Source organism: Ambystoma mexicanum, chromosome 1q (assembly GCF_040938575.1).
Source record: "Ambystoma mexicanum isolate Mex_15411 chromosome 1q, UKY_AmexF1_1, whole genome shotgun sequence".
Classification (NCBI taxonomy): domain Eukaryota; kingdom Metazoa; phylum Chordata; class Amphibia; order Caudata; family Ambystomatidae; genus Ambystoma; species Ambystoma mexicanum.
In genome coordinates, this window is record NC_090922.1 from 494,696,014 (window position 1) to 494,714,659 (window position 18,646).

The window sequence follows — 18,646 nt, forward strand, 5'->3', positions numbered from 1 at the left end:
TGTAACCTGATAGCTGCAACCCAGAAAACCTATCATATCCAGTCCACAGGTCGTGCAGTGTCTAGAGTGCCATGCTGAGTGCAGAATCCGGGTGCCCTGAATCCTGTCCGGTGGGCTAGCAGAATTCCAATCCAGAACACTTTGACCAGATACTTGACGGGCCTATTCCAAACCATAGTTGTGAGTATCTATAGCATAGAATTGTCCATAGCCAGTATCTTATCCTTAAGTAATCCGATCCAAACCATTCTATCATATACAGAACTGCATTGTAGAAACTCTTTTGTTTTTCAAGAATCTTTCCCTCATCCATATAGTCCTCTGATAATAGTAGTGATAATATCATCTTTGCGCTAATATATTTGCTGAAGAAAGCAAGTGTCTCGGTGGGCAAAAGCCAGAACAGAGGCGCCGCTGTTCTGGTGGCTGTTTCGGTTGGGTATCTTGTATCATCATAGCTTCCCTAGTGTAAAAGAAATCCTGTTTGTAATTCAAAAGCGCATCTTCCATTTTAAAATCTTGACTCTTTCTGAAAAAAAAGCAACCTCTACTAAAACCTTCATAACTTTAAGTGTCAAATTGAAGCTAACACCCTCAGCTTTCAAACAGATCTAAAACCTTATAGTTTTGACGCAATCGCATTTCTCGCGCGCTGAAAAGTTTGACGCAAATGAGCGTTTGGCTCAATTTCCTCACGTGTAAAATAGCTATTCTTTGCAATTGACCTCAGAATTCAGTTTTCAATCAGCTAGTTATTCAATCATCAGTGCTAGTGTTTACCTGAAACTAGCCAAAGCGGCTACCACTAGTTTTGAATCCAATTTAGAGAATTACATCCATTTTTCAGTGTTAGTCCCATTCATTCAAATTACATTCAAAAGCATTTAACCTGTTTTGAAATCATTCCTGTTTCTCTCTATGCTTGCTGGGGGGAATTGGGATTGAAACTGTGTTGTTGAGTATTTCCTGAAACCTGTGTTCTCACCTTCCATCTCAATATTGCATATTGGGGGGGAATTTAGTAGTGTGCAGGGGGAAAGAGTGATTACATTGCATTTGATTGAACACACAAACATATTATTTCTGTGCTGCATTAATTTCCTATCATTGCATTTGACTGAACCCACACACAGTTTTATTCTATGCTACATTCTTTTTCTTATCCATACTCCTTTTGATTAAAGAGATTCTTGATTGTAACATCATCCTTGGTGATTATTGTATAAATATCAATAGTGTGATATATATATTGTTCAAATCCATAAAATAAATCTTTTAACTTTGCAAAACAACCTGCTTCTTGGTTCAGTGAGACCGGGGGGATTCAAAGAGAGGGGTGTGATATAAGGGTACATCATTCAGAAATAAAAGAACTTATAGACACAAATAGATAATTAAGGGTTCCAGCTGTGCATCACATGCTAGGCATTGACTTTGGCGGAGTGCCGGGTTGAAATCACTTACAAGATTGGGGGCTTGTAGCGGGATTTCTGAATTAGATATGCCACTTGTGCTAACTAGTGGGGTACATAATCCCTATTGGGCTACCATGCTGTGTTACACTGTGAAAAGCACCCCTCAATAGGAACGCTCTAACGAGACGGTCTGTTTTGCAAAAATAAAATACATTTCTGTAAGTCAGGAAGGAAATCAATATTTCCAGAATGGCGACTTTGATAGAAATGAATATGGCTAAACAACACCTATTGCATACATTATTTGTAAGGGGTGAATGGACAGAGCAGGATCAGAATGTCTGGTTGCAGGCAATCACAGAACAGAACACTGAAACAGGGTTAGACACATGGCAAGATCAGGGTCCATTACATATGGCCCTGAGTGAACTATATATGGCCCTAAGGCAAAGGAAGAGCAAAACAAGATAGCCAAAATAGCGGCATAACTATACTTATATATTGGAGCAATACACGACAAATATGCCAAGGGCCAAGATCTGGTAAACAAACAACTGCAGGCATTAGGAAAGGCCCAAACTGATCTGGACTCTTCTGAGCAGAGGCAGCAGAGGAGCCAGTAATCAGAAAATGAAAGTAGGCAGTACCTAATCAAAATAAAAGAGGACATGGGGATCCTGCAGCAGGAAAAGGCAGAACAGGATACCAGAATGCTGGCCCTGCAGAAGGAGTACCAAGAAAGTGTGGACTTCGTACTGCAGAACCAGAAAAATCTGGAGCAACAAATACATTTCAAAAGGGCATGCGCAGAGCAGGTAGTCACCCTGCAAAGCCACCTAGACAGAGAAAAAGAGGAGAGTAATAAATTAATCCTGAAAGACCTGGATACCCAGGCAGAATTTGATGAAGAGCGCCATAAAGCTGGTGCGCTCCAAAGACAGAGGGACGACCTGGCTGCACAGAGGCATGCTCTTGCTCAGGAAGGGACACCTTAGGCCAGGAGGTCTGTCATTTAAAAGAGAAAATAAATGAAATACACCTGGCCCTTCAGGGACTGGGTGACCTCCAAAATGAGCATGAAAGATTGTTAGAGCACACCAGGAGGGTGGAGGAGGCTCTAGCAAGGAAGGACCACTCAAGTATGGACAGGACACAGAAGGTAACCCTCCTGCAGCAAAGACTGGCCCAGTATTCTAAAACAACACAGGAAGCACAGAGAGAAAATTAGACTCTCTGTGAGAACAATGACGGGCTCCACAGGCAGGTAGCCATGCAAGAGAGATTGAAAGAAACTAGCAAGGCCTTCATTGAGGAACAGAAAGCTCAGGTTCTTGCATGGCACCAGGGAGCAGGGGCTGACAGAGATAAGGTTCACTTGGAAAGGGAAACACCTGAGCATAACCTCAGGAACCCTAGTACCAGAGGCCTTCATCTCTTCCAATCCCTGGACTCTGCCACCCCCATGTCCACTGGTGCACATGAGCCCAGGGCCACGGGGATGGCAGATTTCAATCCAATCAGAAATATGGGGCTCATAGACCAGCACCTCCCAGGAATGGATGGGTGGACATCTGGGTATGGGTACCCAAGAACTGTGAAATTTAGTGGGGAGCTCCATGAGAGTAGGCCCTCTAAGGGCATCCTGAAAATCTCCGCTCAGCTAGGCCAGTGGGGAGGGTACTCATCAAATCCTGGGAGCAAGGAGGAATCAAAAGAATCCTAAGAGCGCCCTAGGACACAGGAGGCTAGGTCCCCACATTCTGCCAGCCATTCCCAGGCTTGCATAATCCGGGAGTGCCTAGAAGACCAGACGGGCACCTCTGGGAGCAGTGCCTCTGAGTCAGAGGAGGAGTGGACCAGGGTTACACGAACCAAGAAGGCCAATAAGGCAAAAAAGGGCCTTGCTTAAGGACACCCTTAAAGCAAATCAAAGCGATAAGGAGCGTCATCACGCCCTATCATAAGAACGCTAAGTATTCTGTTTGGGAACACTTAGAGCTCTTTGAGCAGATGATGGAAACTTTCCATTTGAAGGACAGCCAAAGCTGTATTCAATATGTGAAATAGACCTTCTCACCACGATACTCCAGCTTCTTTGCTGGTCTGGAGGACCAAAATCATTCTAGATGATCCACCTATAGGGCGGCCATCTTGAAGCATTTTTCAGTGCATAGAAATCCTCAGGAGGCTCGCAAGGCAGCCTACAACTTGCAATGTGGGGAGGACCAGGCCCCACAAGAATTTGTGCAGGAATGAAAGCGTGCCATTGCGCAGACCACCAGAAGGGTGCACAGGGACAGCAAAGAATTTGTCAATATGTTTTTCCACGCTCTCCCCAAGTACATCACGACCCAGCTAGTGAGAGGTTTTCATGAGAAAAGATCACTAGACTGGGTCATTAAACAGGCCACATGAATGTCTGAGGTGCAAAAGCCCATAGAAAACAAAAATAATACAAAAAGCCCCAAAACAACCAACACCCCTGCTACTTCTAAGGTGGCACAGGTAAAGGTTGGCCCCATCTTAGATTTGGAGATGGGGGGGCCTAATAACCTGCCCACACAAAATCAGAATAATTCGAAGCCCAGAAGGCCCTCGGGCCAGTCACAAACAGGGAGCCAAGGAGTTAGTGATAAAGGAAAGGAATAAGTGGGCACCACTTTGTATGATGATTCTTGAAATGAAGTAACAAAGTAAACAGAAGAATAAAGCTTCTCAAAAAATACTTTTAGGGAGCTCGCTGTGAAGAGTCTGGAGACACCCTGACTCGAAAATTAACAGTGAAGGAAAAGACTAAGTATGGCCAACTTAGTCGCACAGCCGCTCTCCGTTATAACCAAAACAACGGGTTATGAAGTTAAAAAGACTTTCTTCAAAATATTCCTGTATATAGGTAAACGTGCTTGTATCCAATTTCAAAAATGATAGTCAAAAAGAATCCAAGTCAGAAATAAATTCAATAATAATTTATCAAAAGATCATTGATAAGAGCACAACACTAATGGTATCTTAGTGAGGCTGCAGCTACACATCACATGTTAGGTATGGACTTAATATGCCAATGCATTTCGGAGTATACAAACTCCTTCATCAAGTCTGTATTGAAATAATGTGAACACACAACATAAAAACAAATGCATAAATCAATAAAGAAAATTTAAACACATACCAGAGTGTAGAATGTTCATATGAGCGTTGGAATATATGTTTGGAAATAAACAACAAAATAAATGTAGTAAGGAACAAGTAAATCAACAACATAATAAGGCTAAAGGAGTAAAAACAAATAACAAATGGTACCTCTATACCGGTGTGTAGCCAGTGTAGCTTTTTTTAGGAGTGTCAGGCTGTCAGTAACACCCGTGGTCCAATAAAGGACAGCGGTCACAACGGCTTTCTAAAAGCATGAAAGTTAGAGTAATCAGAAGGCTACATGTGTTTAAGTGAAGCAGTTTATCTATTACAATCTAAAATGCAAAGATACCTGTAAACGCAGCACGGCCGTGAGACAAGCCATCTGAACGTTGCAGTGCATCGCCGTATTGTGGTGTTGCTAGGAAACGGGTTATTTACATAACCACGTGACCGCATCGCGTCTATAAGACGGCGCGATGCGTGTGACTTTCAAATAGCTATGCTATCTCGATTTGTAAGTCCCCAAGGTATAAACTAAGTAATTATATAGTCTAATGGTGGTCAAGTATTAATTCTAGGGTGCATAATGTCTAAAATAAAATTATAGAATCAGCCTAGTGTTTAAATTTTCTTTATTGATTTATGCATGTGTTTTTATGTTGTGTGTTCACATTATTTCAATACAGACTTGCCCTGATGAAGGAGTTTGTATACTCCGAAATGCATTGGCATATTAAGTCCATACCTAACATGTGATGTGTAGCTGCAGCCTCACTAAGATACCATTAGTGTTGTGCTCTTATCAATGATCTTTTGATAAATTATTATTGAATTTATTTCTGACTTGGATTCTTTTTGACTATCATTTTTGAAATTGGATACAAGCATGTTTACCTATATACAGGAATATTTTGAAGAAAGTCTTTTTAACTTCATAACCCGTTGTTTTGGGTATAACGGAGAGCGGCTGTGTGACTAAGTTGGCCATACTTAGTCTTTTCCTTCACTGTTACTTTTCGAGTCAGGGTGTCTCCAGACTCTTCACAGCCAGCTCCCTAAAAGTATTTTTTGAGAAGCTTTATTCTTCTGTTTACTTTGTTACTTCATTTCAAGAATCATCATACAAAGTGGTGCCCACTTATTCCTTTCCTTTATCATTGCTCCGCCCTTTGTGAAGACATACACAAGTGGAGGCACACACCCTATGTACATTTGTTGACAAACTCTTTTGTTACTATTAATTTTCAGAACTATAAGAAACAAACATGTCCTTTGAGGATATCGAAGGACTATCAAATAAATGTGCAGAAACCCTAGGGTTTTCCAACGAGGAGGCAGCTGCCATACTTGAACTTATTGGTGAAACCACCATTGGCACACATGCGACTACGACCAAAGATCCGGCCAAACGGATTAAACAACTTGAATACTTAATACGTAAAGAAATTAATCGAAAGCTTCACGCTATTACATTGGGACGTTATTTTAAGAACCAACGAATTCCCAGAGGCTTGCGAATCCAATTGCGCCCCACGCTGTGTAAAGAAAGTAAAGAATTTGTGCGCAGATGGGAAGCCATTTTGAACAAGTGTAGTCTTGACCTAATTCTGTTAACGATACAAGAATTATCCAAGAATTTGGTCTCCCTCAACATTGAGATCAAAGAAATTGAGAAAGAACTTGTAGACTCTTTGGGCAAAGAAGAATATGATATTATTCTAGCAGACATTAACATTAAACTAGAAGAGTATAAAACTGAACTTGAGCAGAAGAAAGTAAAAAAGTTCAAAAGAGATACCTACGATTACATCAATGAGGAGGTATATACTTGGATGGAGAAATACGGATCTCTAGCTCCTAAAAGGCCATATAAACACCCTTCGGACAACACATCGAGCTCAGATTCAGAAGCACAAAAAGATTCCGATACCCAAGAAGAGCAGCCACAGGACAGCGATTCTAGCCACATGAGGGCTCCATCGACACAAACACCTACAACTTCAGCTTTTTTAGGCGCAAGACCAAAAGAACCCGCCGGGGGAGGAGGAAACCCCAGAAACAAACCACAAACACGACTACAACTCAAGAAAATTTAGTTATTAATATTTCCCACAGGACCTTAAATAAGATGGAAGAAGACATACTACAGAAAGGCTTGAGTTTTGTCCCGACGTACAGTACTACATTGTTTGACACCAAAATTGAATTATACAAATTTGTGAGGAAATTGAAATTAAAAGTTTTCTTTGATGAGTTAGAAATCCATGAAAAAACATCAGATGCACCAGACTTTCAAGAATTTAGAGCCAAGAGTGGCTTTATACCTCCTATTTCTGTACCATCTATTGACATTTTTCAGAAATTAGTGACCAGGGATCTTGAACGCATCAGCTACAAGACTTCACCACATAAGAACCTCAAACCCCATGAAATGAAAACTAATAGGAATCTTTACTGTGACAAGAACATCACAATACGACCTGCGGACAACGGAGGTGCACTGGTGATCATGAACACCATTGATTATGAAGCTGAATGTAACAGGCAATTACAGGATCACACCATTTATGCACCTTTGGATCAAGATCCCACAGTGTCCATTAAACAAAATCTTGAAGTCCTACTTGACAAGGCTATGGAACTTGAATGGATCAATGAACACACTCGTAAATTTCTATACAATAACCACCCAAGAATCCTGGATTTTTATACACTACCTAAGATACATAAAGACACAGTCAGACCACCAGGAAGACCCATTGTTGCTGGTATGAATAGCATAAATCAACCACTAGGTGTGTACATTGACTTTTTTCTCCAACCTTTGATTCAAAAGACTTTCACTTATATGAAGGACACCACACACTTTCTACAAAAGCTGAATACTGCCACTTTTCAACCAGAATACTTACTATTCACGATTGATGTCAAAAGTTTATACACATCGATACCTCATGATTTGGGAATGGAATCAGTAGAATGGCTTTTGTTGGAGTCACCTGAGGTCCGTGCACAAAAATAATTCATAATGGCTCTTCTCCAGTTTGTAGCAGAAAACTCATACTTTCAATTTCACAATAAATTCTTCCTACAGGTTTCCGGAACATCCATGGGTGCGACTATGGCACCGTCCTATGCAAATTGTTTTATGCACAAATTTGAAATGGACAACGTACTTCATAAGCCAGATTGGAACAAGCACATGTATCTATGGGTTCGTTATATAGATGATGTTTTTGGAATTTGGACGAACACAGAAGCTACTTTTGATGCTTTTTTTAATTATTTGAATAGTATTGACCAGCGGATCCAGTTTACCAGCACAACATCCAAAGACAGGATTACATTTCTGGATGTTCAAATACTCAAGAATGATACTGGTTACAAGACTACACTTTTCCGCAAACCTACTGATCGCAATAATCTATTGCACAGATTGAGTTTCCATCAACCTAGTCTCCTGAGAAATCTGCCATACAGTCAATTACTGCGTGTGAAAAGAATAGTGAGTGATCCCGAAGACTGTCTAGCCCAACAATTATTGATGAAAGAAAAATGTTTATGTCGTGGCTACAAATCATCAGAACTAGATGCTGCATCCCAGAGAGTGAATGCATGTGATCGCAGCACTTTGTTATCGGACACTGTTAAATTGCCAAGGGAATTGAAATCACCAGTATACGTCTCAAAATTTTCTGTACAGAGCAATAAAATTAAAAATGCAATTAAGAAACATTGGAACATCCTCAGAAATGACACAAGAGTACAGAATCTGTTTGACCAACTTCCGGTTTTTGCATATCAAAGGAGCAGATATTTGCGAGATGAACTGGTACATACAGGCGTGAGATTGAAAGAACCTGTTACCCAACGCACGGGGACATATCCTTGTCTTCATTGTGCCAACTGTAATTTAATATTGAAAGGGAACACAATATACCATCCCCGTACAGGTCAAAAAATCCTGTTGAGAACATTTGGAACTTGCGATAGCACGAACATTATATATGGTATCAAGTGTCCCTGCGGGAAGTACTATGTAGGTCAGTCCACAAGAGCAGCGAAAGTACGTTGGAATGAACATCGTTCTTGTATCCGGAACTGCAATTCGAATTCAGCGGTGGCCCGCCACTGGATCGAAAATAGACATAACCTAACCCAAATTAAGTTTTTGATCTTAGAGGTATTGAGCAAGAAAAATCCACATGAGGACCTTGGACTGCGGCTTAATAGGAGAGAAACCTTTTGGATAGATAAACTTGGTAGTTTATCTCCTCATGGACTCAATGAAGAGATTAACTATCATTGCTACATTTAACTATGACATAGTGATTCAGTGGCAACCAATATTGAAGGTTCAGTATACTCTATAGACTTTTCCTTGAACCTCAGATTTGTTGTACATGGACATCATGCTTTACGTATGACAGTATTCCACTGTCTTGTGCTATTTCATCTGCTTTAGAAGTTGTCTGTATTTGATGCCTGGGTTTCCAGGTGACATATAATATTTATGTTTGTTTCCCTGATTGAGAAATGTTCATGTCGCTCTAAATCTGCTAAATTGGTTGATTTATATTTACATAGATGTAGACACTTTGCTGCCGGGCCTCCCGGATGTCCAGTCTGGGACACAAGGTGGCATTGTTTTCAATGCCACCATTAGCGGCAGATTTTATTTATTTTTGTTGATTGTGTTTATATTTGCCATTTTGTATGTAAACAACATAGTTGTTTTCACAGAGTATTTTTTTCATTTCTATGCTGATTCTATAATTTTATTTTAGACATTATGCACCCTAGAATTAGTACTTGACCACCATTAGACTATATAATTACTTAGTTTATACCTTGGGGACTTACAAATCGAGATAGCATAGCTATTTGAAAGTCACACGCTTCGCCCCGTCTTATAGACGCGATGCGGTCACGTGGTTATGTAAATAACCTGTTTCCTAGCAACACCACAATACAGCGATGCACTGCAGCGTTCAGACGGCTTGTCTCACGGCCGTGCTGCGTTTACAGGTATCTTTGCATTTTAGATTGTAATAGATAAACTGCTTCACTTAAACACATGTAGCCTTCTGATTACTCTAACTTTCATGCTTTTAGAAAGCCGTTGTGACCGCTGTCCTTTATTGGACCACGGGTGTTACTGACAGCCTGACACTCCTAAAAAAAGCTACACTGGCTACACACCGGTATAGAGGTACCATTTGTTATTTGTTTTTTACTCCTTTAGCCTTATTATGTTGTTGATTTACTTGTTCCTTACTACATTTATTTTGTTGTTTATTTCCAAACATATATTCCAACGCTCATATGAACATTCTACACTCTGGTATGTGTTTAAATTGTCTTTATTGATTTATGCATGTGTTTTTATGTTGTGTGTTCACATTATTTCAATACAGACTTGCCCTGATGAAGGAGTTTGTATATTCCGAAATGCATTGGCATATTAAGTCCATACCTAACATGTGATGTGTAGCTGCATCCACACTAAGATACCATTAGTGTTGTGCTCTCATCAATGATCTTTTGATAAATTATTATTGAATTTATTTCTGACTTGGATTCTTTTTGACTATCATTTTTGAAATTGGATACAAGCACGTTTACCTATATGCAGGAATATTTTGAAGAAAGTCTTTTTAACTTCATAACCCGTTGTTTTGGGTATAACGGAGAGCGGCTGTGTGACTAAGTTGGCCATACTTAGTCTTTTCCTTCACAGCCAAGGAGTTAGTCCCACAAATGGGATCCCTCACTCCCCTGACTACACAAGTCCCCGCTACAAGGGGAACAGACCCATCCTGGGTTATGTGTGGACTCCACCAGCTCAAGGGTGTGGGATCCAATCAATCAGCAGCTAACCAAGGGAACATCCCTCCTAACTTCCCCCAAGAGGGCAGAAATTCCCCAAATCCAGGACCAAACTCCTTCAGCAGGTACCCGCAAAACTTTCACCTCCAAAACCATCCATCATTCTTTCCCCAATTTCCTGAGCCCAGACAACCCAATCCGGGAGAGGGGAGGCCAAGGATGGAGGGGTACCCACATTTTCCAAACCTGGGGTATTTTCAGAGGAGGGATGGCTACCCTTCCCAGGATCAGCCTAGGGGAGACAACAGAACCCCGTATCAGCCTGAGCGGGTTTCACAGCTAGAGCGCCAGGTCCAAAACATGGCACAGGATCTGGGTCGCATGCCGAGACAACAGAACCCTCAGATGAGCATGCGGTGCAGAATGCCTCAAACTCCGGACCTGGTGCTCCAGAGCAATGACGGGGGCAGAACCCCGACAACCCACCGGTTCCCAGCGAGGAGGCACAAGGGGAAGGGGGGTGTAAAGCCTTGGAGGAAGCTTCCTTCCCCACTTGTAGAAAGCCCCTGGAAACCCAGGAACCGGAACAAAAATCTCCTGCCCCTGAAAGCCTGCAACCCAAGGAACAGAGGGGGGTAGGAGGGTAGGAGAAACAAAGAACGCAAACAGACCCATTTTGAGGAGGAGGTACAAATCTTCCAATTTGAAGGAGAGGGATCCTCAGAGGATCCTGGGAAAAGGATCTTCTCCTTCAGAGATGGGGGAACTCCTCCCAAGGAGAAATGGCACCCAAAGGCATCCAACCCCAGAACCAACAACATGAAAATCCCCGGGTTCAAACCCATCCTGGTGACTGCCTCCAAAAATGGGGGGCAGCCCAGAACCGGAACCAGGGGAAACCAAAACTTCTCCCATATCTAGTTGCCACCTTTTCTTTTCAGATTCCCAAGACTCCCCACAGAATTCTGCCCAAATCACCTCTCTATCAGGGTCCAAAACTAGAAAACTAACCCACCAGTTGTCCAAAAATGTACATTATCGGTGTCCCCTTGAGGAGAAGGAGGGAAGATTCTATGCCCTGGTCCAAATACAGGGGCAGGGTACAATTATGGCACTGGTGGACACTGGATCCCAAGCTACCCTTCTGTCAAAAAGGGCCTTTGATAAACTGAATTCGAGAAGGGGGGAGAAATACCAAATTCTTCTTACCCCTCTTCCTGGACAACTTCAGAACTTCGATGGGAAGGAAATTCCCGTTGAGGAGACTGCGGATTTGGATATTAAAATTGGGCGACACAAGGTGAAGCACCCGGTCATGGTTGTAACTCCAGAGGGCACCCCTTGTTTACTAGGCAATGACATCATGCGAAGGCTGTCACCCCGAATAGATTGTGTAAACACGGTCCTCTGGACCCAGACTAACCGACCAATAAAGTTGAAACAGAGTGTCAACCATGTTAGTTTAAACGGCACATGCCTCATGGTTGAACAAAAATCTGACCAAGTAGATTTCTTTTCCAGAACAATCAAATCCCAGACGTGACAGTAATAGCAGTAGGACACCAAACTGGTAATGGGGGGTCCTCTCTATTTCTGAAAATCAACCTTCCTTCCAGTCTAAGGTGGCATTCCACACTGGAAGGAAACACTCTGAAATGTTTTACACATTCACAATCAGAACTTCCCACTCCTATAGTCCAGAAAGATGAGAAACCAGCTCAGAGCCTGGCTGATGTTCAGAATATTGGAGAGCAGTTATTCATCCCTGTTCAGTTAAATGAAGGAAAGGACTCTGTTCTCGCCCGAGTGTGTGTGAACTATGGTAAGAGCTTCATCCACGAAGCCATGTTCCACAAACTCCCAAAAGATCCAGCCATTCCCACATTTAAACTGATAGACAAATGGGAAATGGATCTGGAAACACACAATTCCAAACATCTCCTGCCAAGCAGGTGTATGCTCAAAATCTCCATAGGCAACAAGAGCATAGTCCATAATTGTTGGGTCCTGCGAGACGTCACTGCTGCCTTTTACTTAGGTAGTGACATTCTCAATCGCTTTGCCATTAGTTTGACCTAATAAACTTCCGAGCTTGGTTCCGATTAGCAGGTAATCCCATGGGCTTTGATGACCCAGACAAAGCATTTAGGTCAGGTCAACTGCTGCCTTATGCAGTTGAAATTCAGATCGGGGAGGGTGTCACCATCCCAGAAAGGACCCGACAATTCTCCCTGGAAGTGAAAGTTAAAAGAGGACCGAAATTGAAAAACGCTGATGCCTATATTGATCTAAATGTTTCTCTCCAACAGCAAGGGTTGGGGTTAAACCCAACACCACTAGTCAATATAGAAAATGACACCATTCCAATAGAGGTGGATAACAGCGACTTAAAGAGAATCACTCTAGCCGCAGGCACCATTGTTGGAATGGCGGTTGATGACCGACATTTTTCCAATGATTTAAGTAATGAACTATTAGGACCAATCCCCAAGGACTGTTTTGACAGTGATAGTGATGACAACACAACACCAGACAGGATCTTTACCTGGCATGGGGGGAACTTCCTGGTGTACACTTCTTGCTCTTATGGTTAAGAGGATGTGACCTGTGACTTCAGGAGGGATGAGGTGATTTTCCAGGTCCATGAGGGCTGCCTTCCCCACCTAAGGCCAGCAGTCCAAATCAGCACTTTGACCAGGGACTTCTCCACCCAGCTGGAGGAGGCCGCTGAGATAGCAAAACCAGAAGTCTTTCCAGGCTTCAAGCAGATGGTTGAAGAGAGAGTCAACCTAGCTTATGCCTGAGACACTCTGGAGCAAAAGAAAAATGTAAACAAGTTTTCTTGGATTTTCAAGATCTCTTTGTGGTGGGCTCATATGACTGCGGTCACACCGACATCCCCACAACAAAAATTCCCACGGACCCTGGCATGACTCCAGTGTTTGTGAAGCAATATCGCTTGCCTCTCGCATCAATGGAGCCCCTTACAGAAATAATTAAGAACCTTGAGTCCCGTGGGATAATCCGTCCAGTTCACAGCACCTTCAATAATCCGGTGCTGGGGATTTTGAAGCCAAACGGCCAGTGGAGACTCTGCGCCAACCTTAGGGAGCTCAATAAACGGGTCCATACTTCCCGATGGCCTCTTCCCTACATTGACCAAGGGCTGTCCCAGATCCAGGGGTCACAGGTATTCACTGCAATAGACCAGACCAATGGATACCGGACTGTACCTGTCTGTAGGGAGGACCAATACAAGCTGGCTTTCACCTTCGGAGGCAACAGTACACATTGACCCGGACTCCCTTCGGATACATCAACTCCGGCAATGAATTCAACATTTTTCTACATAAGGCCATACCCAACCTGGGTGAAAGGGGTAACTTGGCCTATGTAGATGATGTTCTCATCAAAATCTTAACTGTGGAGGAACACATAGCAGAGATCCGTTATGTTCTGACACAGTTGAGGGCTGCCGGAGCAAAACTTTCCTTTCAAAAGGCACAGTGGTGCAGAACCCATGTCAATTTCTTGGGGCATGAGATTACTCCTCAGGGTCTCTATCCCCAGGAAAAGAAAGTAGAAACACTCCAGAAATTAAAAGACCCCACAACTCTGCGGGAACTAAGGAGCCTCCTTGGACTGACTGGTCACAGTAGAAAGTTCATTGAGGACTACGCAGAGATCACAAGACCGCTGATCCATCTTTTGAAGGGGGGATCAAGTGGGAGTGGGGTCCAGAACAAGCCGAGGCAGTAAGACAACTCAAAAGAAGCCTCTCACAAGCGCCTTGCCTAGCTTACCCTGTCAAAAACAAGGAGTTCTTCTTGGTTCTCAAATACATGCTTGACTGCAGTATTATACCAAAAGCATGACAAGGTCAATAAGGTAATCTCCTATGCGAGTAAAACTTTATCCTCTGTGGAGGAAAAATTCAACGATTTTGAGAAGGCACTCCTGGCAACGGTGTGGACATTGAAGAATTACTGCCCGTTAATGCAGGGGGAACACATCATAGAGGAGACTCCACACCAGCCTCTGTAATATCTCCAAAGTGACAGAATCCGGGCCGGAAATGTAAGTAATTCCCAAATTACTTCCTGGATTCTGTAAATGCAAGGCTTTCCTGTGGAGGTCAGATATGGCCAGAACAAGAAGAGTCACCTCGCGCAAGGTCTGGCTGACTTGCATGATTGTTCCAGAGAAAACTGTCTCGAGGACGAAAGTCTTAAAATCAAGGAGAACGTGGAGGCATACCTCAATTCCCCATACAAAGTCTTTGAAGAAGACAAGTGTGAGGGAATGCCCACTGTCTATGTGGATGGACGCTCCTACAATGTAGACAACAACAGGGAAAAAGAACTTGTGGCCGGCGTAGTGAATGCATGGGTGAATGAGGCCCCAGAACCCTCTGCTGGGTACAAGATTGGTCCCCGAAGTAGTCAAGTGGCAGAGTTGATGGCTGTGCATCAAGCCATCCTCGCTGCTGTCCAACATCAACTCTCCGAACTGGTCATAATCACAGATTCAGATTATGTAAGGAACGGGTTCGTGGAGCACCTGGTTAACTGGAAAACCAGAGGAATGTTATGTGCTAATAACCAACCATTGAAACATGGGAAATTAATTCAAAATGTGGGATGACCATCTACTGGAAAAAGATCAGGGGTCATTCCAAAGTAGAGGGACCAGACAAAACTGGAAATGACCTAGCTGATCAGCTGGCCAAAACTGGAGCCATCCAAGGGGATCTACTTGAGATTGAGTCCCTGTTGGGGGAGATCCAGGTCACTGTTATCCCAGACAAATGCTCACAATGAACTCTCAACTGCACAATGGAGTAAGGAGACCCCAGATGCTGATTTGATTATGGCTCAAAAAGGGGATCCAATAATTGGTAAGTTTTATCAACACATTGAGGACCCTGAGAACTTTCCCCTGACGGATACCGATAACATAGGGAAAGAGGACCTCAGAGTGTTGATGAAAAGTCCAAAAATGTTCAGGATCCAAGACGGTTTGTTGGTGAGGAGATCCCTAGCTGGCCATGATAAGTAAGTGGTCCCTACCTCATTCCGAAGCCTGATGTTAAGTCACGCCCATGATGCGGCCACAGCCGGTCATAGGGGGTTTCATACAACACTTGAAATCTTAAAAGAGGTTGCATACTGGCCACACGTGGGGCAGGACCTCGACCAATACTTGAAGGGTTGTCTTGTGTGTGCACAATTTCACCCAACATCCCTCACACACCGTGCACCTCCCCAAAAGAGGGGGATGACCCTGCCATGGTCAGATTTGCAAGTCTATTTTATCGGGCCCATGATTCACTCCTCTAGCGGAAACAAGTAGATGTTGACCCTGACATGCTTCTTTACTAAGTGGGTGGAATGTCTCCCGGCCCCAAACTGCAAGGCAGAAAAAGCAGCTACCCTGATGATCAACCACATCGTCTCATGTTTTGGACTACCCCAAAGGATCGAGTCAGACTGAGGTAGCCACTTTACTAGCAAAGTAATGACAAAGATGTGGGAGATCCTTGGGGTCAAAAGGAAGCTACACATTGCTTACCAGCGAGCCTCTAGTGGTGAGATACAACAAGACAATTGTGAGCATAATAAAAAGGTTTGTGGCAGATTCTGGGCCAAGTTGGGATATCCGATTACCTCTTGTCCTATTGGCCACCAGATCTACCCCTTCATCTGCAACTAAAATGTCACCGTTTGAGCTGATGACTGGATGCAGGATGGTGCTTCCCCAGCATCTGCTCTACAGAACCCAAGAGCAGAAATTGATCAATGCCTCCACAACTCATGAGTATGTTGAAAATCTAAGAAAACACCTTCAACATGCTTTTGCCTATGCTCAGCGAAATCTACAAAGATCTGCAGACAGCATGAAGACCCACTATGACTTAAAGACTACTAGAAAAGAATACCATGTGGGAGGCCGGGTCTACTATACAATTTCCAAAGGAACCAGGCCAAACAGCGCAAATTTTTGCCTACCTGGAGGGGTCCTTTTGAAATTGTAGACAAAATCTCACCAGTCGCCTACAAAATCCGCATCCCCAAAGGCAGTTTGGCAGAGGGGGAAAATAATTGGGTCCATATTAACCAACTGAAGTGTTGCCATCCTAGGCACACTCTGCAGCAACTGGAGGAGTCTTCTGGAACCCCAGAGGGGGTCACTCCAGCTCCCTAGAATTCCATCTATAAAATATTCCATCTATATAGTCAATAAATCGCCAATAGAAAAATGTGTCCTGATTTGTCAAAATGTATGTGTCCGCCCCACTACATTAATAGTGGTGGGGAAATGTCTACAAATATGCTTTTGCTTTGTCATCCTAGAATTGGAAACCATGGATATTAAAACCAAGAAGGACCACCCAGGGACCGGAAGCAAAGATCCAAGGGGCCCGGGGTATCGCTCAATACTCACATCAGGACTGGCGAGGAGAACTGGTCGATCCACCCCTGATGGGAGAAGCTGAAGAATTTTGCTATTGGAACTATAAGAAAAGATGATTAATTTTGCCAGTTGCACCCTAAAAATATCTGAAAAGTGCACAGGGAAACCGGAAAAATAGGTTGCCAAATCTATTTTGCCTATGTCAGTGGTAGAACACTAGACCACACTGCCACAACCTGTCATTGGGATGCCCACAGAGTGAAATGGAACTATCTGAAAAGGCAGTGCTGCATTGCCAGGAAAACCCAGAAGTGCTCTAAAATCTGTTTTTCCTTGGCTGTGGAAATTGCAAAATAATGGTTTCAAACACCAGAAAAGATCCAACATTCTTGTTGGGTGTTAACCATCACCTTATTTAAAGAATCCCCATAAGTACAATGTCAGGAGGAGCACATTTCATCATAAGAAAATCCACATTAAAAAATGTGCTTGCCTGGGAAAATATGTTAGATATGGGCGCAGTATCGCCGCTTGCCTGTGTCAGAGCTGTCATTTACTTACACTGTTAGTTTAAAACTTGTGTCTTAAGATCAAATTGTGGAAAACAAGAGACTTGCCATAAAAAGCAATATAGGTTGCTACTATTCAATTTCTATGTTTTAAAAAGACTGGAAAAAGAGATCTGTGTGTATATTTGTTGAAAATGTAAAGTTTATTTTCGAAAAGACAATTTTAAACAAAGTGTTTTAAAAGTGAACTAATGTTAGCCACAGTACTTCAAAGGCACATTCCACAGTTTGCCCCAAACAAAGGCCTCTTCCCTCGCTCTCTGCTCAGGAACTGTCATTGAGTTGTTAATGGCGGTGGGCCTGTTGCTCTGAGGAGAGACCCAAGACTCCCTTGATTGAAAAGATATGCAGATTCAACTGTCAACAGAAACCAACTGCCAGCAGGAAGAGAGCCCTGGACTGCTCTGGGCCCAGCAAACCATGGGGGCGGGACCAGACAGATATGTGTATCTTAAACCACAAGAAAATATCTTTTTGAAAAAGACTCATAGAGAACTGCGATTTCCAGAGACAGGATTACCGAAATGTTGACTTTGTAGCAATTGTGAAAATGCTAGAAATATGAAACTTCACAGGATTATACCCATATATGTAGAAAATGTGTACAGATCTGACACTGGATAACCAACCAAAAGGGCGAAAAACTGTCAAATTTGAACCGAAGCTCTCACTAAAATGGGACTCGACGGATACTTGCTCTACTAAATCTGTGATGTGAATATGTATTGCTAGCAAGTTGGTGATATTGTAAATATGATTTATGTGAAACATAGATATACTGTACAGAAACAAAGGGGAGGAACTCCCTGGATTGTAAAATGCAGCATGACTATGACACTAGATTTCCTTCTCAAATCAGGAGACAGGAAATACTCTAACCAATAGGATTCCTAGAGGGTGTGCTTAGTATAATTCAGCCTACCCACCCCTTTGGAAAATACATAAATAGGGACAGTTTAGGACCTAGAGACACACAGATTCACCCATCAACTGATTCACTGGTGAAGCGCTCTGCAGGAGAAACCCAGATCCAAGACTCCAGAACTCTGAAAGCAGAGAAGGCCCAATTCTAAAGCTGAACCCTTCTCAGCTTGGCCTTTAAAATCTTGAAACCTGATTTTACCCCAAGACTTCCAAGGGGAACACCACAAAAAGTACAGCCTGGCTGAGCTGTTTCTGCTTTCTTGCCAAGAACTCTTGCTAGAACTCAGAGATCCAAACCAGCAAAGCAGAGCTGTAACCTGATAGCTGCAACTCAGAACCAACCCGTCAGATCAAGTCCAG

At 42.9% G+C, this 18,646-nt stretch overlaps 1 protein-coding gene across 3 annotated transcripts in view; it reads right to left on the bottom strand.

The window, feature by feature from the left end:
- The window catches only part of LOC138529468 (uncharacterized), a 522,169-nt gene that overhangs the window by 285,565 nt on the left and 217,958 nt on the right, over positions 1-18,646 (bottom strand). The window contains exon 5 of one of the 3 annotated variants that reach the window (XM_069640828.1): positions 16,824-16,893. The exons of the other annotated variants lie outside the window; for them this stretch is intronic. Coding sequence (XP_069496929.1) covers positions 16,824-16,893 — 70 coding nt within the window. The remainder of the gene's footprint in view (positions 1-16,823; positions 16,894-18,646) is intronic. 3 annotated transcript variants of the gene reach the window in all.